General features: G+C 32.5%; 1 protein-coding gene across 1 annotated transcript; it reads left to right on the plus strand.

The window, feature by feature from the left end:
* The first annotated feature begins 6,211 nt into the window (after positions 1 to 6,211).
* LOC112035766 (L-type lectin-domain containing receptor kinase IX.1) lies at positions 6,212 to 8,461 on the plus strand. The gene is given in 2 exon segments (XM_024068597.2): positions 6,212 to 7,193; positions 7,195 to 8,461. Coding segments are annotated over 2 exon segments (2,004 nt in total). The 5' UTR covers positions 6,212 to 6,275; the 3' UTR covers positions 8,281 to 8,461.
* The last annotated feature ends 17,373 nt before the right edge of the window (positions 8,462 to 25,834 follow it).

Raw genomic sequence — 25,834 nt, forward strand, 5'->3', positions numbered from 1 at the left:
GTGTTTGAACAACTTTCTATTAAGTCATGTTTGAATGACGACCTTAGTTGTGTTTTGAACAACTTAGTATTTTTTAGCTATGTTGAATAGCTTTTTATTGAGTCATGTTTGAATGACAACCTTAGTTGTGTTTTGAACAACTTAGTATTTTTATAGCTATGTTTGAATAGTTTTTTATTGAGTCATGTTTGAATGACAATCTTAGTTGTGTTTGAACAACTTAGTATTTTTTAGCTGCGTTTGAACAACTTTTAATTGAGTCATGTTTGAATGACGATGTTGCGTTGTACTCGTGACTTAAAGTCATGGTATTGGAGCGTCTTTAAGTTAACCATTTTTTTGTTTTTTTTGTTTTTTTTATTTTTTTTTTTTTTTTTTTTTTTTTTTTTTTTTTTTTTTTTTTTTTTTTTTTTTTTTTTTTTTTTTTTTTTTTTTTTTTTTTTTTTCTTTCTCTTGTAAGATATTAAAATTGATCAGCTAATCATGGAAACATACATTAAATAAGGGTGGCTTGATGCATTTGAGGGCTTTAGGCTAAAAAACTAAATTGAGACCTTATATATATATATATATATAAAATTTAAATATTAAAGAAATTCTATTATCTTATTTTAGATGCAAAATTACTAATTAACCATGTAGAATTTGTTTTTTGAGAAAGCCTATAGACACAAAGCATTTAACAAAACTTTTCACACTTGATATGATAGATTGATTGTAATAAGTAAAAATGTAATGCTAGTGGTGTCCCTGTGAGAACTAGTAAAAGTTTGCCATAGTAAAAATTTGTCAATCAATTGTTGTGAAATTTTGTGTACTGCTTTTATTTTTTTTCCCTGAGAAATGCTACATTTATAACATTGTCACAACAAATTCTAGGTGTTAATTTGTTAGTGGTTCTAATTTGAACCCACTATTGACATTATTTTTGTGCCCACCAATAACAACCATAAACAGCTTGACACTTAAGATTTGTTGTAGAAAATATTGTGGACGTATTTCTCTCTCTCTCTCTCTCTCCCTTGATTTTCATTTGATAAAAAAAAAAAAAATTATTTTTGGCTAATGTTTGGATTTAATTGATCCCATTACAATGAAAGCAATAACTCTATTGGTTAAAATTTAGAGGTCTTTTTCTACTTGGGGTCTTAGGTTACTGCCTCATTTGCTTATACCATAGAGCCGACCCTGCATCCAAGAAAATTCAAGGGTTAAGATCAATTGAGGCATATTTTTTGAAGAATTAAACAAGTCAAAGATGTTTAAAAATAAAAAAGGCAAGAAAGAAATTTGTTCAAGCCAAAATTGAAAAAATCTTGCACTGTCTCAATATTTTTGTTGTAGCTCTTTGCCTAGATGTCTGATTAACCTGATTCTTGCTGCTACAGTAAGAAGGTTGTTCTAAACACTGTATAGATGTTAATGTGATTGGAATGAGGAATTAGAGAATGATTATTTAGAAATACATGTTTTATGGACAAAATTTTCATTTGCCCTTTTTAGGCAAATTATATAGTTTTATGCCTCATTTCCCAAACTAATTAGGGAAATTCCCCTCTTTTAAAACTCGATTTGTAATAAATTGAGTTAGGCTCTATAGTGCCATTTTTAAGGAGTCTATAGTGACGTTTTAAGGATCTATAGTGATGTTTTGCAACTCAACCTCAATGAAATCAAGAAAGACCTTATATATATATATATATATATAATTTAAATATTAAATAAATTCTATTATCTTATTTTAGATGCAAAATTACTAATTAACCATGTAGAATTTGTTTTTTGAGAAAGCCTATAGACACAAAGCATTTAACAAAACTTTTCACACTTGATATGATAGATTGATTGTGATAAGTAAAAATGTGATGCTAGTGGTGTCCCTGTGAGAACTAGTAAAAGTTTGCCATAGTAAAAATTTGTCAATCAATTGTTGTGAAATTTTGTGTATTGCTTTTATTTTTTTTTTTCCCTGAGAAATGCTACATTTATAACATTGTTACAACAGATTCTAGGTGTTAATTTGTTAGTGGTTCTAATTTGAACCCACTATTGACATTATTTTTGTGCCCATCAATAACAACCATAAACAACTTGACACTTAAGATTTGTTGTGGAAAATATTGTGGACGTATCTCTCTGTCTCTCTCTCTCTGTCTCTCTCTCTCTCTCTCTCTCTCTCTCTCCCTTGATTTTCATTTGATAAAAAAAAAATTTTATTTTTGGCTAATATTTGGATTTAATTGATCCCATTACAATGAAAGCAATAACTCTATTGGTTAAAATTTAGAGATCTTTTTCTACTTGGGGTCTTAGGTGACTGCCTCATTTGCTTATACCATAGAGCCGGCCCTGCATCCAAGAAAATTCAAGGGTTAAGATCAATTGAGGCATATTTTTTGAAGAATTAAACAAGTCAAAGATGTTTAAAAATAAAAAAGGCAAGAAAGAAATTCGTTCAAGCCAAAATTGAAAAAATCTTGCACTGTCTCAATATTTTTGTTGTAACTCTTTGCCTAGATGTCTGATTAACCTGATTCTTGCTGCTACAGTAAGAAGGTTGTTCTAAACACTGTATAGATGTTAATGTGATTGGAATGAGGAATTAGAGAATGATTATTTAGAAATACATGTTTTATGGACAAAATTGTCATTTGCCCTTTTCAGGCAAATTATATAGTTTTATGCCTCATTTCCCAAACTAATTAAGGAAATTCCCCTCTTTTAAAACTCGATTTGTAATAAATCGAGTTAGGCCCTATAGTGCCATTTTTAAGGAGCCTATAGTGACGTTTTAAGGACCTATAGTGATGTTTTGTAACTCAACCTCAATGAAATCGAGTTATAAGTAAAAAAATTGCCTATAACTCGATTTTATTAAAGTTGAGTTAAAAAACGTCACTATAGATCCTTAAAATGTTACTATAGGCTCCTTAAAACGCCACTATAGGGCTCTAGAATTTTTTTTTTTTTTTTTAACTCGATTTATCACAAATCGAATTTTAAAAGAGAGGTATTTCCCTAATTAGTTTGGGAAGGGAGGCATAAGGCTATATAATTTGCCTGAAAAGGGCAAAGGGCAATTTTGCCCCTTGCTTTATACTTTGTATCACTTTGAATAGATTCCATTGAGTGGTGAGTGCGTTGAACCTTGTATCTTTGGTGATTTCTTTTTGTTGGTGATCTTTTTGTATCCCATTGGATTTTTGATAGGTGGTGTGGTGATTTTATTATGAGAAATGATATGTCTACAACATTTTTACAACATTTCTACAACAAATCTTAAGTGGCAGGTTGTTACTGGTTGTTATTGTTGGGACAAAAAAGTAATCTTAGTATTAGTTTCAAATTTGAACCAATAATAACTAACCACCTGTGATTTGTTGTAAAAATGTTGTAAAATTGTTGTAGACGTAGCATCCCTCTTTTATTATACTTGTGTGTAAGTCCCATTTCTTGTTTTCTTCAATTCAAAAAAAATTTTCCCGGTAGCATTGGGTCAAAAAGGGACTGCTCTCCTGCTTGTTGCATCTGTCTCTACACTATGGCCGCTTTGCTTAAGAATAAGATACGTACTGGCATAGCCCACATTTAGAACATATTGTACATTTTGTGAATGTATTAAACTATTAACCGTTGTATTCTAATTATACATCGAGATATGACGGGGATTCACGTGTAATAGGGCCCGGACCATCTTTTCTCTTTATTAAAGTTAAATTATTTCCCATCTTTAATTTACATTCTTCTTTACAAATATGGTCCGAATTTTCCACCTTCTTTTTGGGGTCGGTCAAAAGATTGGCAAAGTAGAAAAGTAGAGGTCAATTTTACGAGGGAGAAAAGGTCATACTATGATGAATTGTTTGTGATTTTCACACTTACTAAACACTTTTCTCCAATACTCAGGATCATCATATAATATAGTTGTGAGTTTTAATTAGCTTAACTAGTAAAGTTTCTAATGGTTGAATAAAAGATCTGGGTTTAATCCCCATTTATATCAAAAATCGATTGATATCTTAGTCTGATGATAAAAAGCATCATCAAAAGCGGACATCATAACTTAAAATTCTTTAAAAAAAAAAAACACATAATATAATTCCTATAAAAAAAGAAAAGAAAAAAAGAAAGTGAAATAGTTGTGGGCCTTGTGGCTAAATATGTGGTTTTAGAATTTTTGGTAAGACCCCACCAAGAAGTAGAGAAAAAAAGGAAAAATGTAGATTTTGAGAAGTAGTTCTTAGAAATTTTAAGAGCACAACAATGTGATACTTCATTTTTTTCACATTTATGATCACTTAAGAATAAGATACTGGCATAGCCCACATTTAGAACACATTGTACATTTTGTGAATGTATTATTAAACTATTAACCATTGTATTCTAATCATACATCGAGATGTGACGGGGATTCACATGTAATAGGGCCCGGACCATCTTTTCTCTTTATTAAAGTTAAATTATTTCCCATCTATAATTTACATTCTTCTTTACAAATATGGTCCGGATTTTCCACCTTCTTTTTGAAATTGGTCAAAAGATTGACAAAGTGAAAAGTAGGTCAATTTTACGAGGGAGAAAAGGTCATACTATGATGAATTGTTTGTGATTTTCACACTTACTAACCACTTTTCTCCAATACTCAAATCAACACATAATATAGTTGTGGGTTTCTAGTTAGTTTAATTAGTAAAGTTTCTGATGGTTGAATAAGAGATTTGAGTTCAATCCCCACCTATACCAAAAACCGATTGATATTTTAGTCTGATGATAAAAAGCATCAACCAAGAGCGAATGTCAAAACTTGAAACTCTTTATAAAAAAAAAAAAAAAAAAGTAATATAGTTCCTAAAAAAAAAAAAAAAAAAACGTGAAATAGTTTTGGGCCTTGTGGCTAAATATGTGGTTTTAGAATTTTTGGTAAGATCCCACCAAGAAGTAAAGAAAGAAAAGGAAAAATGTAGATTTTGAGAAGTAATTCTTAGATATTTCAGGAGCACAACGACGTAATACTCCCTTTTCACATTTATGATAGGATTTACAAATTAAATTCATAATGGCGTTCACATAATGTGAGTGAAGAGAGTACAATGTCATTGTACTCCAAAAATACCTAATCATTTTTGGAAAGGGGAGAGAAGAGCAAAAGAGAGAGAGAAAATAGAGGGAAGGACATAGATTATCGAAGTGATTTAATATAAGTATCTCCTAGTTTCTTTTTTATTTTATTTTATTTTTAAGTATATCTTTATCCCAAAAAAAGGGAAAAATTAAGTGGGATAGGACTCGACTTAACAAATTGGCTAAGTCAGCGGGCTCGTGTTCACATAAAAAAAAAATTAAATAAATAAAAAAAGATTTAAAGAAAAATAATAATATATCTCATGAGAAACAGTTAATTAACATTATCAACATATTACAAAAAATATTTTAAAAATAGTTTAGAGAATTTTATTATTATTTATATATAAAAAAAAAAATAGTTAAGCAGAAAAAAAAAAAAAAAAAAAAAAAAAAAAAAAAAAAAAACTAGGTGTAACTCTAAGAATATTACACTATTTAGGGTCCGTTTGGATACAGCTGAAAACTGAAAACTGAAAACTGAAAACACTATAGCAAAATAATTTTTAAATGTGTAAATAGTACCATGAAACCCATTTTTAATGAAAAAGTTGCTGAAAAGTGAAATTTGTGGGTGCGTGAACAGTAAAATTTGTGTTGAAAAGTCAAATATTGCGGCTACTGTTTAATGAACAGCAACCACAACAGTACTGTTATAGTAAAAAAGCGGCTGAGAAAAGCTGGAAACACGTGAAAAAAACAAAAAAAAAAAGAGTTGAAAACGTAAACGCCAGACGCAATGCGCTGGCCAAACATTCTCTTAATATTTTTTATTAGATGTGAATTTTTGATAAATTCATTTTTGGATTGCATTATTTTTATATATTTTTTATGCTTGCAAAAATTTCAGGAAGATCAAATATTAATAATTATTTTATCAATCAAATATTTGAAGTTTAAGTTTTTGTAATTTAAAATTATGCCCTAAAAATAAGTTTTTCGAACTTAAAATAAATAAAGTTCAAAGAAATTTGACATGCTTGTTAAAATTACATAGATGATGTAATCTAACCATGAAAATTTCAAATTATTTAAACCGTACCATGCACGTTGAGCTTTGTCCTATATATAATACCCCCAATCACAATTATTATAGCTATCTTCCTTTTCCTCATTTTTTGATAGGACCTGCCTCTTCCTCATTGATTCACCATATGGATTCTCAATCCTTATATTCTCTTCCCTTCCTTTGTGTCCTTTTCTTTTGTTGCTTCCCTTACACCACCTCCATGATAAGCTTTTTCTTCCCGGACTTCTCACCCAATGACAACAACATCATAGTTTCTGGTACAGCCACGAAAGCTCAAGTTGATGAGCACCCATCAATACGACTCACCGATAACGTGGATAACGTGGGTGACAATCAATATTTTTCCATAGGCAGAGCATACTATTACAAACCCATCCCACTGTGGGATCCTGTTGCAAATGTCATTACAAATTTCACAACTACTTTTGAGTTCGTAATCAGAACTCGTAATGGGGAGTCATTATGGAGTCACTCTGGTGGTGGAATTGCGTTCTTTATCACTTCAGAAGATTCCGTCGATGCTCCTACGGAGTCCATAGGAGGTTGGATGGGTCTCTTCAATAGCACAACTGACGGCAAATCATCAAGCAAGATGGTAGCGGTGGAGTTTGATACCTGGAATGATACGATATGGGAGGATGATCCTAGTAACAACCATGTTGGTATTGATGTGAACTCCATTGTCTCCGAGGTGAGCCGTCCTTATGATCTGACCCAGCGCGACGGGGATGACATTTTGATGGCAACAGTCTCCTATGATGGAACCTCCGAGATTCTCAGTGTATTTTTGAAACACTTGGATCATCCATACCTACCCTTGAATCTTACTCATAATGTAAAGTTGAGAGATGTTCTCCCAGAAAAAGTGATGATGGGCTTCTCTGCAGCAACTGGAGGAGGAGTCCCAGTCCAAGCGATCAGAAGTTGGTCTTTCAGTTCAACTTTGGATCTGGGTTCAACCCAAAATGGAGGGAAAGGAACTCTAAAGATGTGGTTGGTAGGATTAATAACAGGACTGGTGCTTTTTGTTTCTGGGGTAGGTTTTGGCACTTTACATTTTTGTGAGAAATTCCAAAAGAAAGAAAGTAGAAGAAGATGAAGATCTAATAGAAGGAACTGGACCAAAAATGTTTGCCTACAAGGACTTAGTTGTGGCAACTAATAACTTTTCAGAGGAAGGGAAGCTAGGGCAAGGAGGTTTTGGAGGCGTTTACAAAGGTTTCTGGGCAAAAATGAACATGGAAATTGCAGTGAAGAAGATATCAAGCAACTCTAGCCAAGGAAAAAAAGAGTACATTTCTGAGGTGATAACTATAAGTCGTTTAAGACACCGCAATTTGGTTCAACTCGTTGGTTTGAGCCACGAACAAGAGTTCGTAGTGGTTTATGAGTACATGCCCAATGGAAGTCTAGATTCACATTTATTTGGCAAGAGAAGTCATCTCTCGTGGCCAAGGAGGTCCAAAATTGTTCACGGGTTAGCATCTGGATTACTTTATCTGCATGAGGAATGGGAGCAATGTGTAGTGCATAGAGATATCAAATCAAGCAACGTGATGTTAGATTCAAACTTCAACGCAAAACTTGGTGACTTCGGTCTAGCGAGGTTTATGGACCAGGGGCTCGGCTCACAAACAACGGATTTGGCCGGAACCAGGGGCTACATTGCTCCAGAGTGTGTTATGACAAGCAAGTTTAGTAAGGAATCAGATGTTTTTAGTTTTGGGATGGTGGCATTAGAGATAGCATGTGGGAGGAAAGTAGTGGAGCCAAAGGTAGAAGAATCAAAGATTAGTTTACTCAATTGGGTGTGGGAGCTATATGGAGAGGGAAGGCTTTTAGAAGCAGTGGATGAGACGCTAAATGGGGATTATGACATGGACGAGATGAAATGTTTGATGACTATTGGGCTATGGTGTGCTCATCCAGATCACACCTTAAGACCTTCTATAAGGCAGGCAATTAAGGTTCTTAATTATGAAGCACCATTGCCTTCCCTTCTGTCCAAAATGCCTATGCCATTGTATAATTATTATGCCCCTGGAACGATGACTGCCGACCAAATCCAGTTCTTTTGTACAAGCAAAGAAAGCAGCACATCTGCTACCAAGGACGACTCAAGGGTGTGACACTGAGGGATTATTGCAAAGTTGAATGGCAATTGGAGCACAGGATTGATTGTCTTAGTAATGTTTTTCTTTACCGATACAAATGTGGGATTATGAATTAGAATATGAAGTAACATTCTTTCCAATTGATGATAATGTATGGTATTTATAGATTTTCAACTGCATGACAGACTTCATATTATGATCTTAGTGTCCAATCTATATATCTATATATATAATAATAGGTGAAGCAGAAAGAAAATCCAATTAGATTTCAATTGGATTCTCAATTTTGCGCCACTTGTCCTAATCAAAACTCAAAAAAAAAAAAAAAAAATCTAATTAGATTATAAATTTGACTCCAATTTTGTGTCATGTTTCTTATCTAAATTTTCTAATTTTTGTGCCCAAATAAATGATGCATTAACATTTATCACGAAAGCCAAGAAAACCATAATGATAATGCTTATTAGCCTAAATAAAAACATCTTACCTGCACACTTTTATGGAGATTATAAATTGGACTCAAATTTTGTGTCATGTATCTTATCTAAATTTTCTAATTTTTTGTGCCCAAATAAATAATGTATTAACATTTAACACGGAAGCCAAGAAAAACACAATGATAATATTCATTGGCCTAAGCAAGAACATCTCACCTGCACACTTTTATGGGTGATCTCAATAGAGTTTGGAGCTCTTCTAATTCCACAACCAGAACCAAGGAGTCCAATAAGAAAGACTATAAAAGCAAAACATAATCTCTTCCTAATTTCATATCGTCATCCCATGTCTCCTCCTCTCTCAACCTCTACCAATTAGATCCACATACTACTCTCTCCTCCTTCTTACGGATTTCTCAAAGTAAAGCCAAGTTCAAAAACAATGTTCAATCTCACTCTTCCTTACTTCACACTCTCATACATTAGCTCTTTATTGGCGCCTCCAAGAAGATTCCAAACTCAATGATCAATTTTTATTTTTTAATGTCCCTTTATATGTTTTAAATAATAAAATGTAATATTCTCTTTTTTCTTCATTGTATCATCATTTAAATAATAAAATGCAATATTCTCTTTTTTTTATTCATTGTTTTATCTAATGCTATCCTATGTATGATAAACCAAAAAAAAAAAAAAAAAAAAAAGACCAATAGCATTACTTAAATAATAAAATGCAATATATATTTTTCATTGTTTGATTTAATTCTATCATCCATGTGATAAACCCAAAAAAACAAAAAAATAAAAAATAAAAATTGGCCAATAGTATAATTACAATTAACCAGTCCCGTGCGGTAGCACGGGGTTACATACTAGTTGATGATAATGTATGGTATTTATAAGCTCTTAAGTATACTAGATGAATTGTGTGATCTAGATCTATAGCTTTGTTATTGGTATTTCAAGTGCCGTTAATTGTATAGTTATCTTGTTTCATCGTATTTGCTTAATTTCCTAAATTTACTACTTTCTTTTTTCTATATAATTATATGTCAGCGCAAATTGAATTTCTGCGCTGTTGCCTTTATCCATGTGCATTGCTTTCTTTTCATCATGCTTTATAAAAGTTACATCACATATTCTTTCTTTCGCACTCTAGAGAAAAGAGATGAATGAATTAAATTTTTTGTTGTTGTTGTTGTTGTTGTTGTTGTTTAGCTAAGCAATTTTAAATAAACTAGCCGCTGACCTATATAACACTTGGAAAATTTTAACAATTTATTTAGTGAAAAATGAAAAATAGTACATGAGACTTATAAGCATTAGTCTCAAACTATTTTTAAAATGATGTGATTATTTTCTAATAAAGTATAATTGATACAATATATTAGATTTTTTAAATTAAACTTTCTATATTTGTTTTTTCAAAAGTGTTTAAAATTTGTAAATTTTTTTTTTTTTTTTTTTTGTTTAGTTTTTTTTTTAGGAAACATAATGCATTTTGCATATATTCAATTTTTATATAAGGTGATATATTTTGTGAATAATATAATGTGTGGTTGGAATTTGTTCCTAGTGTTTTTTACAAATGATTTATCTTCTATATATCTTGAATGACCTAAAAATGAAGTAAATATAAGTAAATCTATCGATTATATTAAAACTTTAATAACATAAAACATCTAATTTTGTCAATAACCTATCAACATTACATTTAGAATATGACATTATTGTCAATAAAGCAACTCTTTTTTCTATACAAACCTTTCCTCCCAAAACATCAAACAAACCAAAATGACCAAAGTATCCCACTTGTTATTATTGTAACTTGGTGGGTCTTATATACTTCGTGCCCGCTCTCCATGGTTATCCACCTAGTAATCATTTATCAAAATTTTCTACTAGCTACAATAGTCTCTTTTTCCCAAATTTTCAAAAATAGAGGAAGACATAAAAATAACTTTAGTAAGAGTAGTATAAGTTATTGTACTAAAATAAATAAAGTAATAAAATTAAGAAACTCGTAGAATAACTAAAAAGAATATATGTGACCGGCTTTTGATTAGATCCGTATGGATTCATAACCGACCTCAAAACTATTAGGGTGCGTTTGTTTGGATGTGAAATATGGTGGATGGAAAACTTTGGAGGGAAAATGGGAAGGATAACTTTTTTGAAGTGTTTGGTTCGGTAGGAAGGGAGGAAAATAAATGGTAGAGTTCATGTGTTTTCTCCTCGGGCCTACCAAAAGTTTTCTTCTCAAAATAGAAAGAAAACTAAGGATACATTTGATAGACTGTAGTAGGTACTGTAAGATAATAGTTATTCTTATAGTTTAACTATTCAATAGTTTGGTTATGTTTATATTACAGGGAGTAATCATTCCTTATGAATAGTTATCTTTAAAATAAGGAATAAGTATTCATCTCTAAAAGGGTTGCAATACTTATTCCTTAGTAGGTGTATTAATTTCCAAAATTAATATATTTTCAAATAAACAAACTTTCCATATGTACATAACAATTATGAAAATAAAAAATCATAAGAAATAACTAATCTCTCTTTCAAATTTAAAAAAAAAATATTTTTTTTTTTAGGAAATATAATTATATGAGTAAGATATTTCCTAAAATATATCTTAGGTTTGATTATGCTTTCATTCTACTATTTCAGGGTTTTATTATTGTGTTGTCACCAAACAAATAAATAGTAATAAGTATTACATTATATCATCTTTTATTCTTTGTAATACATATTCCTATTCCTAATAATTACCGTTGCAGTTTACCAAATGTACCCTAAGTGGAGATGATTTTTTTCTTGATTGACAAAAATGCCAATGCTTTCCTTAAGTTGCCTTTATTTTTTTTTTCTTTCTCCCTTAGGCAGTAACATTACCTTTGTTTATGTTTTTTTTTTTTTGGGGGGGGGGGGGGTGAGGATGATGCCTCTTCTTTTTATTTTTTTTTTCTATTCTTTTTTCTTCTTTTGATTTTCTAGGCCAAGGCATGCCTTCTTTTTTTTTTTTTTTCTTCTTCTAAATGTGCCTCCTCTTCCTTTTCTATTCTTTTTTTTTTTTCTTTTGATTTTCTAGGGCTTGGGCGTATTTTTTTTTTTTATAACTAGACATGATTTCTTTTTTGGACATGATTTTTATTTTTTAATAAATTTGGGTGATTGTTCTTTTTTATGATTATTTGTCACTTTTATGTTTTAATTGGGCATCATTCTTTAACAAGAATATATGAGTAAATTTATTCAAACTCATTTTTTTCTATCCCTCAACTTTTCCACTCCCAACTAAACAAAAAGGAGAGAAAATAAAATCTTTTCTATCCTTCCACCATTTTCTATCCTTCCACCATTTTCTATCCTCCCACTTTTCCACCCCTCCAACCAAACCAAACCTTAGATTAAAGTTTGGTTGTTGTGAGAAAAGCCTCTATATCCCAATACATCAGCCAATAGTGAATGCATGTGCAGTGTTGGTGGCAAATGAGTATTTTTTCAAAGCATTTGTTGAGAGTTTGTTTAGGCCCCTTAAACAGATTGTTTAACCTAATATATTAACCAAGTGATTACTTAAATTAATTTTCAAATCTAGGTTAAAACAAAAAAAAAAAAATCATATAATGCAAAATTGTGAAAAAGTAAATAACACCATGATATGATTACCTAGGAAAACCAATGAAACTAACTCATTTTAAGGTAAAAACCTGGGGAGGATTTGACTTAGCTATTCTCAAGGTAAATTAAATCCACTATAAGAGAATTGAAGTTTTTACAAAAGATTTAACCCTAAATCTAATGCTACGTCATGTAGTAATTTACAGACACGACCATGTGCAAGTTTCGAATTCACAGACTTCTTCTCATCTTGGATTAACAGCAACACAAGCACACCCTTGCTTGTGACTTTGAGACTCCACTCAAAGGTTTCAGATCACCATCAGTAGTTGATCTTGAATGCAACAACTAGTTCTACCAATCCTTGATTGTAGTTTTTGCTTCGATAGAATCTTGTGTAATTAGAAGGTATAGAACCTCTCAAATCTCACTAGGAGTAACACACAAGTCTTCCAAAAGTCTCCAAAACAAAGCTAGGGTTTTCTTTTTATATGTGGAGAAGTTTAAGTGAAACCCTAAACTTTTTTGTTGTGATTGGACTGAAATAACCTTCTATAGAAAAACCTTATCTGCGATTTTCGATTGGTCGGGTCTATTTCTCGATTGGTCGAGAAAGGCAGGGCTTGAATTCTTTTTTTTGCAATCAACTGGACTTTGAAATCTTGAAACACACTTATTTAAGCACACTCTAAATACTTAGACTAGACTTGTTTTGCTCTCGGTTTGCCAACACATTACAACCATGATTCTAAACATCTAATCTAAATATTTAGAACCTAACAATCTCCCCCTTTGGCAATCCGTGACAAAACACACATACCAAAATAATGCTTAAATAAAAACCGGCTCAAATACAAGTTATTGTCCAATTACATATCTTACACAAATACTAACTATTATTTGCTAGTATAATCAGCAACTGTTGAGAGATTTAACCTGTAAATTCTTGAAACATTGAAAACAACTCATAAACGCATGTGTGGAAAATATAGTTAAACATTCTAAATAGAATTTAAACCTTGAAATCACAAAAACACAAGTAGATAGTGAACACATCAACATGAATAGCCTCAGAATCATCAACTATCATAATCTCATCACATCAATGTTTAAGTGAAACAAAGAAAATAACTAAAGGTAGAAATACATCGAAACCGAATAAAATAAAATACAATAAAACAAAGTAAAGTAAAGTAAAGTACTCCCCCTAGCCAAAATACATAAATTCCCCCTATGTACATAGATCTACTGTGTATTGCCAAAGGCAATGTCAGTCCTCAAAGGGTGGAGGTGGTGGAAAAGAATTTCTATAATTTGAAAAATTGGCTCTCAATGATGCAACCTCAGTCAATAGCTCATTAAGCAACTGTCCCTGAGTAGCCTAAGTCATCATGATAGATTGCGTCATGGCTCAAAGTGACAATGGTGGAGCTCCTGAAGGATCAACATCCTTAGAATGAATAACAGGATTCATAGCAAGAGTAGGATCCACATAAGTCTCCTCTGTAGCAAATATGGTACCAGAGGTAGTGGAAGCATCTCCTTTAAGTCTCTTAGAAGTCCCAGTGCTTGGCTCAGCACTCTTCATCTGTGCCTGTCTTTGTCTAAGATAGGTAGTTCCTATGGGGGCCATAATATGTACTAACTCTAGGGAAGGAAACTCAGACATCTCTAAATATCTCAAAATCCTAAAAATGAGCAAGGGGAAGAAAAGCTTTTGACCTTTACTCTTACTTCAATAGACATCGATAATAGATTGAATAAACATAGAAGGGAAACACATAAAACCATCAGTAATAAGAGCATAAAGAAAAGCACAACGCTCTATAGGTACGGTATGAACATGAGAGATAGGCTGGATGTTATGACAAGTGATCCGTAAGTATAAAGAGTTAAGCTAAGTAAACTCACAAGAGTTGATTCTTGGTTTTGATCCTCAAGAAACAGGACTACCACAAATAAGGTGTTGGGATTTGTGCCCTAGAATCCTATTATGTAATGCTATGTATTATATTATGTATGACATGATGTATGACTTAATATTGCAATTAACAAAGTTGTTTTATTATTATCTGAAATAATGGTAATATGAATGTTTGGACATTATCATATAGTCAATGAGATGCATAGTATGTGATTTAGTCACAGAAGATATAAATCACAAGTTCTTTGTAAACTTAGAATTTGGTTCGTAGTCGGTGATGAAATTGGGCATTTTATCTGCAAAGACTATAACATATCAACTAAAATGATTTGTCTTGGTCATGGAAGTGGTGACTTCTAGTTGATATATTGATATGTTTTAAGAGTTAAAACATATTGAACAGGACTACTGTGAGATTTATTATTCTCCTAATGACTGTCAATTGAATAATAAATCTCACAACTTTCATTTACATGAACTCTTAATCCTGAGAGAATAATGGACTTGATCATGAAGTGTGGGTTGCTTTGATATATCAGGAGTGAGATCTAAAGTAACGGTCAAAACCTCAGTATGTTGGACAGTCACATTTAGTGTTAATAGAACATATATTCTCAAGATGGAATTCATAGTCTCTTAACAGAGATACAAAATATTCCCTTGAGATAAGTTTAATGGTTTTGTTATTCAGAGAGTTAGGCCTAACCACTTTAGTAAGACTAAAGTATATATATGATGAATAACTTAAAAAGATTAAACCGGGTACTCAAGAATTAAGATGTAGTAATTCACAAAGTGGCAGTCTTCATTCATGACTTTGTATTACTACAAATATTTTATGAAGGGGTTGCATGTACAATAAAGTCTTAGGATATAATTTATTAATAAGGCCTAGAGTGCAATTATATTTATATAGTGGTATTAAATATAATTAATGGTAACTTTGGACTTGTCAAGAGTTGACAGAAAAGCCCAAGGCCCATTGGAGCTAGAGTCTTATTTGTTCCCTTTTGGTCCCACTCCAAGCCACATTCTAAAGCCCAATTGAGAAGGCCCAAAGGTTAGCCCAATTAGATAATCAGATATATAGAGAGAAACATATAGATTTAATATAAGAAGAAGAATTGGTATGTATATGAGTGTTGGAAACTCTTCAATTCTCTCTAGAACAAACTCATATATCTGATTGAGAGACCACACATCTTGGGTGTTAGTGGAATTGGAGTGAAGATTGAAAGTCTTCTCAAGAACTCTTGAATTTTCAGTTTTGAATTTCACTGCTTCAAGGTACACAACTTTATTCTCTAATTCTGAAACTTATATGGCACATGTTGACAATTGTAAATGAAGTAGATCTGTCAATTTAATTTTTCCACTGCGTAGACTCTTGTTTCCATTAGAAGGGACATCATATCATCTACAGCAGGAAACTTTGTGTAAGGATAAACGGGTTTACGAACTAAGGGTACTCCTAAAGCCTCAGAAACAACTTGTTTACTTATAGTAAACTCCTGACCACGGATCCAAGTAGTCAAATAATGACCACCGGTAACCTCAGAATAGGCCGAAAGATTAGAGTAAAACTCTCTAATCAAGACAACAAGAGGAAGTTCAGACACCTCACACAAAGAAAACCAGTTCCTAGTCACAAAAGTCCTACGAATGGAAGGATCTAACTCACTTAGAACTATCTCCCTTTCACCCCAAATTGACCTATACTTGTTCAAGGTCTCATAGGTTTCCTCACACTATTCAGTAAAAAACCTAACACCTACAACAGAACCAGATGAAGAGGAAGAACCAAGGGTCCTTTTGGCTCTAGTCTTAAATTTCCCACTAGGTTTAGGAGCCATGTCTAAGAGTAAAAACAACAAAACAAAACAAAAACCAAGGGCAGACTACATAAGAAGGATTAGAGATAAGATAACATGCAATTTTTTTTTTTTTAAAAAAACTATATGATGCATGACATTGATTCTTGCATGATGCATGATCTACTGTTCTTACACAATCCAGAATCATCACAATTTGCAAAATTGTCAAGGTAAATTTAAGAATTATAGAAAATTCCCAATTTGAAAACCAAGCAATTCTCAAATAAAACCTTGTATTGACAAATTGGATATCACAACAAGTATAAAACAGGTTATAATTACTCAATTTATCAATTTCATAAGTTAATTTCACTCAATTTTGCCTAATTTCACAAAATCCCTAAATTCTCAAGAACTTAGAACCCTAATTTCGAAATTTTCAGTAAAAATTAAAAATTTTGAAATTAAAGCATGTGAATCATGTTTAAATGATGCATGAACAAAAAACCCATGGTTTAGAATTGAACAAAAACCCAATTTTCATCAAAACCCCTAAATTTTCTAATGTGCGAAAATCACTAAAAATTCAATGAAAAATGCGTGAAAACATGTAATATGATGAAAAATAAAGGGTATAAAGGTCTTACAAAATATAGATGAAGAAAACCTTGGAAGCTTTGACCACAAAAAAGACAAAAAAAAAAAAAAAGATGAGGAATTAAGAGAGGAATCAAGGAGATAGACAAAAAGGAACTTTTGAAAAAGTCAGATCTGATTCCTATATGTTTCAGAATTTCAAAATCCGATCAGTCTAGAGGAATTAGATAGGAATCGAAAACAACATAAAATTAAGCTCTATCAATCTAGAGGAATCGGACAAGAACCAGGACAACTCGAGACTTTTAATAGAAAATCCAATTTTTCTCATTCACATTTAGATCGATCAAAGAATAGACTCAATCAGTCAAGTTTCAAAGAATAAAAATTTTGAAAAATTCTGGAAAACTTTTTCTATAGAATCATTTGAAAAAACGGTTTTTATGATATGACATACATGTTCATGATTTCAAATGATTTTCAAAATCAAATTATTCAAAAAGTAATTCCACTTTATCAAAATCCTCACTCTTTTCTTTTCTCACACCCCAGAGATGCATTAAACACTTCAAGAAATTTGACTTTGGTAGGCCACAAAAACATCACAACACAATCATATGTACCAAATTTAACAAAGTTTTGCTTGTAGTGTGTGCAACTAGCAAGTGCATGAGATACTCACAAGGTGATATGTAAACAGAGAATAAACACACTTTCTACATTATTCAGCACATAAGTTTGAAAGTGACTATCACCTAAAGAGTTACATCATATGACTCCCACATCTCATAGAAAACACACTTGCAACCATGCAACTTTTTTTTATTATATTTTGAAGCATATTTTTATTTTATTTTTCATTTTTTATTTATTTATTTTTGTTTCTTTTAACTAATGTACAATAACACCTTTAAAAATTTTGCGGTGCAAGTGCTACACCTTACCGAGCACGGCTTTTATAATTTGCACACGGGTATTCATGATTGGCGAGTAACAGTGGTGAGATGGTTATTTATGCCTTTCTCCTAGGATTTTTTAGTCCTTACAATCAAAAGAATGTGACTTCAAAATCAAGAACCATGAACAAGTCACACAATATAAGCACTACATAGCACAAACTAGCAAAGTGTAGTAAAATAAAGCTCGTCAAAGTTAAACAAGATACACAATCATGAAATGTAAATTTCATAGGCCAACCTCAATTACATATCTTGAAGATGTATAATACAAACCCCCCCCCCCCCAAAAAAAAAAAAAAAAAAAAAACAAGCCTAGAATGCAATGTATGAACGTAATGCAAATGCAATCCTAAAGATAAACCATTTTTGGTCACAAGAGATAGAAAGAATTAACACAAGGACCATTTTAGACATACTTACTGTGATTGAGTCTTTTGCATCCAGACATTTTTAGATGCAAACTTGGAATTTTAATTATTCCTAATATTAGCTCTAGCATTGGTATAAAGGTTAAGAACCTTTACCAACTCATGAATAAGTGTAATAGGATCTTGTGCTTTTGATACAGACACTTTTTGTTTGGGAGATTGCTTTAAAGCATGCAGCTTAAAGCAATTTGGTCTTGTATGCCCAACTTTTCCACAAAAGTGACAAAACTACTGTGGTTTGAGTTTTTCTTGTTTCCAAATTGATTAGACTTTTTGGGCTCAAACTCACTAAGGTCTACTCTAGTTCTTTTAGAAATAGGAGCAACTACCTTATGAACCTTAACATCAGTAGAAGTTTGACAAACAGAAGAAGATGATGTAGCAAGTACAAACTTAGGAGGATTCACAATGGTAGAAGATCCATTATCAACAAACCCTAGACTAGTCTTATCATAAACAGACTTTTGAATATGTAACATCTCATCTAGTTTAGAGGTAGAAGTTCTATTTATTTGTTCTCTAGCAACAGATAATTCTAATTCTAAACTCTTAACTTTTTCAAGCAAAGACATGTTCTCAATTTTAACAGAGTTCAGGAGTTTATTAGCATCAAACAATTTCAACAGCAAATTTTTCTTTTCCAGTTCAAGAGTGTTTATCTTTTTCAAACTTAATTCTACACTCATAGCATCTTTAGTTGCTATCTTGCAAAGCTTTTTATAAGCTTCCTATAAATCTGCATTTTTAGAGAATTCCCCATCAGAAAGGTTCTCATTGGCAGTCTCAATTTCACTTACTACAGCAGTAGCAGTGAAAGCCATGAAGTTTCCTTATTAATTACTTTCAGACTCATGATCAGACACTTCATCATCAATCAAAGTAACAGCCATAGCCTTACCTAGTGACCTCAAGAAGGTTGGACATTTAGATTTCATATGACCATAACCCTGACAACCATAACATTGTTGTCCTAAAGAATTGTTTGAAGATTGACCTACTTTTTCTTTCGGTTTTCCACTATTATTGTTCTTAGCAGTTTCATTCTTCTTCACATTCCTAGTATCAACATTGTTTCTGTTTCTTGCCCTCCTATTATTGTTTCTCAGAAAGTTTCTAAAGTTCTTGGCAAGATATGTAATCTCAATAGATGATAGTTCATCATCAAATCCACAATCATGAACATCATCAACAGGTGGCAGTCAACATCATCATAGATTTGGATTTACTAGTCTTAGGTAAATCAGATTCATAAGATTGAAGAGATCCTACTAGTTCATCTATAGGGATAGAGTTAACATCTTTACTTTCAGTTATGAAAGTCACTTTGGGTCTAAAGTCCTTAGTCAAAGATCTAAGAATTTTCCTAATAATTTTAGGTTGATCATAGACTTCACCCAAATTAAAAGCAAAATTAACAATGTCATTCAATTTTGCATAGAATTCATCAAAAGACTCATCTTCAGACATTCTAATGCTTTCAAACCTAGATGTCAATTACTGTAGTTTATTAATCTTTACTGCCTTAATGCCTTCATGCACAGTTTGCAAGATGTTCCATGCAATGTGAGCAATCTCCACATTTAAGATTCTCTTAAACCCTTCCATGGAAACAGCATTGAATATCGCACTCATAGCTTTACTGTTAAAGCTTGCTACTTCCTTTCGTGCAGTAGACCATTCACTAATGTGATTCATATTAGGAATATATGTCATCATGTATTGGCTAATCCTTTGAAAAAAAGCACTTTACTTGTAATTGGGTAGATCTAGGATGTGTTTAATACTTCAAGAAACAAGGTTTCAAGTTCAAGTGTTAAAGTCATGCAAGTCTGTCCAAGAATCAAGTAATGAAGTGCTGGTTTTAAAGCTCTACAGCTACTCGACAGATAGTGTATCTATCGAGAATTATGAAAATCAGATTTTCAGTTCTGATTTCATTCCAATCCGTGAGTATGTGTTTGAGCTTTCTTTTCTCACAACCTTAAACATATATAAGAATTATTTTAAGGGCTGTCACAAGGAGCACAATTGCACAAGTGTGAAGTAAAGTGTTGTTCATGCAAATTGTGACCGAAAACCTAGTTTGCCCTAGTTCATCTTGAAGAAGCTACTATTTTTGTACACTGTAGGGTTTTGTGACTAAGCAACTTTGTGATCTTTATTGTGTGATGAACTGAAGAACTTTGCAGCCAACATCTTTCTCAAGTTGGTGATTAAGTCGCGTATTGGGATTCACACATCTATTGGTTAGTCACGTACTAGGAGTCGTGCATTAACCGGAGAGATTGTCACTACAGAACAAGTCCAATTGGGTATTGGGGTAAGAGTTCAACTATAAGTTGGTATAAGGTACTGGAATTCCTTTACTTGTAACCGCTTGTAATAATAGTGAATTATTGAGAGTGGTGACCTTAAAATCACTCAGTGAGGTTTTTACCTTGGAGGTTTTCCCCATTCGAAAACAAATCACCCTGTCAATTTTATTTTCTGCTGCGTTTTATTTTAGTTGGTGATTTTTTTGTGTTGCCACGTACATTGCATGTTAATTTGAATAATTAATAAACTTGGCTAATTAATCAATTAATTCATCACAAGGGGTCAATACATTTTTGGCCTATCAAGTGGTATCATAGTAGGCACACTCTGATTAGGTTTTTAATCTTTGCTGTGTGATTCATTGACCCTTGTTTGTCATGAATAGAGGACAGTCACTCATTATACCTCCATTATTTAATGGTACTAACTATGCATATTGGAAAGTACACATGAAAGCTTTTTTGCAATCTTTAGATGAGAAAGTGTGGCAAGCTGTGGAGATAGGCTAGACCAAGCCAAAGGAAGTGTTGGCTGATTGGGATGATGCAAAGATCAAGGCGGAAAACTTTAACACCAGGGCATTGAATGCTTTATTTAGTGCGGTCACAAATGAGAAGTTTAAGAAGATATCATCTACAGAAACTGTTAAGGAAGCATGGACCATTCTCTAGACAACCTATGAGGGAACAAAGGTTGTCAAGGACTTGAAACTTCAGAGGCTCACTACTAGCTTCAAAGAGATTAAGATGGAGGAGGATGAGTCATTTGATGAGTTCTATGCCAAGCTCAAGGACATAGTGAACTCAGCTTTTAATCTTGGAGAAACCATTCCCAAACCCAAGACTGTAAGAAAGGTACTCAAATCTCTACCTGAGAGATTTCATGCCAAGATCACCGCGATAGAGGAATTAAAGGATATTGACAAGATTCCTTTGACAGAGTTAGTTGGTAATTTGCAGACCTATGAGTTAGGTTTGACAAGGATTGCTAAGTCGAGTAAGGGCAAGAGCATGGCATTGTAGGCCAAGAGCAGTGACACGGATGAGTCTTCAATCGATGAAGATTTTAAAATGAAGTCCTACATCACAAGGCAATTCAAGAAGTTCATGAAGATTCTTTAAAGATATACATATCTCTAGTATAAATAGCTCTCTAAGTTCCTTTCAATATGAATAAAAGTTCCAAGGCCCATTCGTTTAGATTAACCCCAATAACTGATTTTCTATCCATTATTAATTTCAACAAAATTCCAAGGCCTAAGTAGTCTCCAAAAATTACAATAAGGGAAATCCACAATTTTGAGATTCACCATAGACCATTGAATGCTAGCATCCATTTAATTCTATACCTCAAAATTAAGTAGTGCGTCCAAAGTTCCAATCCTTCCTAAGTTCAAAATTAATTTACAACATATATGACTATATCTTTTCTTCCTCAAGTTTTGTAAGAAAAAGAAATTCCAAAATCTTCATAAATAATCAATTGAGCATTGATATAAGGTCTTTCATAGAACCTCTATCTTAACCATAAATTACCTTCTCAAATAAGCAACATTTATTCACCTTTAATCTCCAAATGATACTTGGGTTGGAACTCATTGAAGAGTTGGGTTCCTTATAATTACATTGCCTACTATTAAAACAAATCTCTAAGTATACATTAGTTAGAAAGGACTAGTCCATGAAGTATCTCAACTCCTTTTTCTCTTCTTCTTTTTTTTTCCTTGCAAATAATAGTCCCAGCAGTCTAGGGCTTAAGAGTACACTGCAATTTATAATCACTAACCATCTGCCAATATAAAACAAAAGGTACAACAATTGACTATAATTCAAATTGTAATAGTCTTTCAAAATAAACTCTCTTGCCATCCCAACTCCTTCAATATACAATCAAAAATATGGTTCACTAGTCCAATTCAGTACTACCACATACTTGTGTTACTTGTGTTCTATCCACTTCATTTTCTATTAAGCCAATCCATTAACTCTTATCAGTTAAGTTCAAAGAATTACATTTCCGGCATCAAAACTTATTTCCCCATGATAATAAACAATCCTCCAAGTCCATAGAAAGAAATTGAGGACCTCAAACTTCTAAGTAAGAAAACATGTCTCAAAAACATTTAGGGACTATCTCACACATAAATTAGGCTATGGTAATCCATGTAGGTCAACCCTAACAAGAACAGTGATCCAAAAGAAGGTCGGTCCTTAACATTAGAATCCAAGGAAGTCCACCGAGATATTACTGAATTCTTTAAACACCCTTAGAATTTATATAATAACATATAATATAATGTGAACTACAATAACCACAAATTAATTTTCCTTCACACTACAACCTTTTAGTTAATTTCCTTACTCCATATAAACTAAAATCAAGGAATCATAGCTCTAACATCAAACCTTAACCCCTGAATAAAGTTATGAAATTTTCAATTCCCTGAAAGCACTCCAAATCTGAATAAGGCATATAGTAAGCTATCATTCAACAATTAAACCTATGAGAATCTCCTACAGATCAAACTAACCTTAGGTAGGTCGACTATATTAGGCAAAACTATCAAATGAGTTTTCAAAAGATCAGTCACAAAACAGCAGGAAGATTTCCTTTATTTGTTCTTTTCTCACTCTCTTTTCCTTTTAATAAGAAGAAGAAGTTTTGGTAACCAATCTAATCAACTACAAAATTTTCAAGAATAAAATACACCCACTTAATACTAGTATAAGATCATAGAAGTACATCAATTAAAATCCTCCCTTTTGTATTTATAAGTCATGTATGCATAACCACATAGACATAAATATCAAACCCTTCAAATATGACCTAATAAATCATCATATGATGGAACCTCACTTACACTTCTCATCAAGTCGTCAAAAGAACACTATCTATGACCTAATAACCTTCATAAACAATAACTAGAATTGTAATGCCTAGGGCGTAGATTTCATTCTAAATCAAAACCTAGCATAAAGTCTACAAGATCATTACCTGGCTCTTATACCATTAAACTGTCATGCCCCGAACTCAACCATAAAGATAGGCAGGCACGTGACAATGACTGTACGCTTATAAAGAAATCACCCTACAAGTATGCAAGGCCTTCTTAGCACTAAAAATTATCCTCAAAATTATATTAAATAAATCCAAAATACCTCAACAATTTCTTTATGAATAGATCTCCAATAATTCAGAAAAAAAAAAACAAAACAAAATCCAAACCTCATGTACATAATAGTAATTGGCCGATATAAGACTATTACAAGATCATCTAATCCCAAAATCACTAAGCTTCTTTCTTACTTACAACACAACAGCAAAACTCCCATAACTAGCTATTCTTCACAATTTGAAACTGGAGGGGAAAAAGGGGGCGAGTTGACAACTCAATAAGTAACCAAAATCCTAATAAGTTCTATCAAGCAATAGATCTGTAAAGTAATAAGATAATGTAATATGAGTTTTCAAAAGTTATAATATACTACGGGTTTTCAAAAATAACTAAGAATTTTCATAGTCTTAAAATAATAAGTTGCAGATAGATCACATACTTTAATCTTACAAATATATTATAGATGGTTTAGAAATTAGTCAATTTTCCATATATCAAAAACTATAACTTACAATAGGTTCCAAAAATACATAAGCAGTTTTAATGACTCAAAATAGTTCAAATACTCAAACATTTTCAAAATCATATCAGTAGTTTTAAGGACTCAAAATAGTTCAAATATTCAAACGTAATTCATATTTTTAATAATCTTATGACTATGGTCACGCTATATCCCCGTGACTAGGCATCAGGGTACCAATGAATAACCCCTATTGGTTTGGGTATCAGAATCAATTCATAGTCAGATTGTCCATAATCATATACATGAAATCATAGTTTCTAACAAAAATATATTTTGATAGGCCACAAACTGAATAACCCCTTGTGATTAAACCAATTAATTAATTAGCCAAGTTATTAATTAATCAATTTAACATGCAAATACGTGGAAGCACAAACAAATCACCAAATAACTAAATATGCAGCGGAAATTAAATGACATGGTGATTTGTTTACGAATGGAGAAAACCCTTACGGCAAAAACCCCATCGGATGATTTTCAGGTCACCACTCCCGAAACTCCACTATTATCAAATCAAGCGGTTACAAGTAAAGGAATCCCAAGTTCCTTACCAACCTACAGTTGAACCCTTACCCCAATACCCAATTGGACTTGATTTTTAGTGACAGTTCCCCCTTTTGATGCACGGCTCCCAAGTACGTGACTAAACAATTTGATGCGCGGATCCCATTACGCAGCTTACTCGTTTGCACGAATTCTAGTACGTGACTAACTCCACAACAACCCTTTGATTGTTGTAGTTGATTTGTAGTAGCTTCACATAGAAACACCAATAAGATCTTCAATGTTGGTGCAAGAGACTTTGCTTGGTCACAAAACCCAAAGGCGTACAAGAAACGCAGCAAGAACTCTTTCTTTTGTAGGAGGAGGCTAGGGTTTCAAAAAGAAAACCTTATGAAGCTCTCTAGGGTTAGGTTTTTCTTTTTCCCACCTCCTTTAAATAGGAGCTTAATGGGCTCTCTTATTCCAAATAGGTTTACACAAACCTTGGACTTTCCTAGTCCAATAAGGATTATACAAACCCATAAACAAATAGCCTTTTACAATAAAAACATTGTGGCTATAATCTGAAAATCTGTAAGCTCGATTGATTGAGACATCTATCGAGCTTTAATGAATCTCGACAAATAGAGCTTTTGTCGAGAAGATATCGAGACCTGTAGATTGCACTTTTCTTGAGCAGTTCTTAAGTAATCTTCATGTCTTCAATTTAACCACTTGTGATGATCATCTTGAACCTACTTAGATTTATCCAAATACAAGAAAAATGCGTTTTGTCAAAGGATATGCCAATTACATAAAAATATGTCCCAAAAAATCTCCTCCTTTGGCAATTCGTGACAAAACCACAAGAGTACATTGAATGTCCTAGAATACATTCTACTCAAGATTACAAAATAAATAAGCCTAGTCTAAAAGATCTGAACCTTGGAAGTTGCTGCAAGAAGAAGGTTCGGAATCTTGACTTTGCTTTAACTTGTCTTTCCTGAAAGGCACTAAACAAAACACATCAAGGTACCATATGGAAAATAATGACAAGTTAAATAAACAAGAAACATGTGTATAAAGAGAGAAAAGAAACAACACATGTGAGATAAAGAGTGAAACACATACATCATCATCAAATATAGAAACAACACATGATGTATGTAAATGGTTACAAAACCAAAAGATACACAACACAAAATATATGTCAATATCAATGTGTATCAAACTAACTCTCCCCCTTAGTTAGTTACATCAAAAACATTCTTCCCTTTAACATGAAGTTCTCCCCCTAAGTCTATTACTCCCCCTGAGGAATGACATTCAATTCTCAAATTTCTCCC

Source organism: Quercus suber, unplaced genomic scaffold (assembly GCF_002906115.3).
Source record: "Quercus suber isolate HL8 unplaced genomic scaffold, Cork oak 2.0 scaffold_84, whole genome shotgun sequence".
Lineage (NCBI taxonomy): Eukaryota > Viridiplantae > Streptophyta > Magnoliopsida > Fagales > Fagaceae > Quercus > Quercus suber.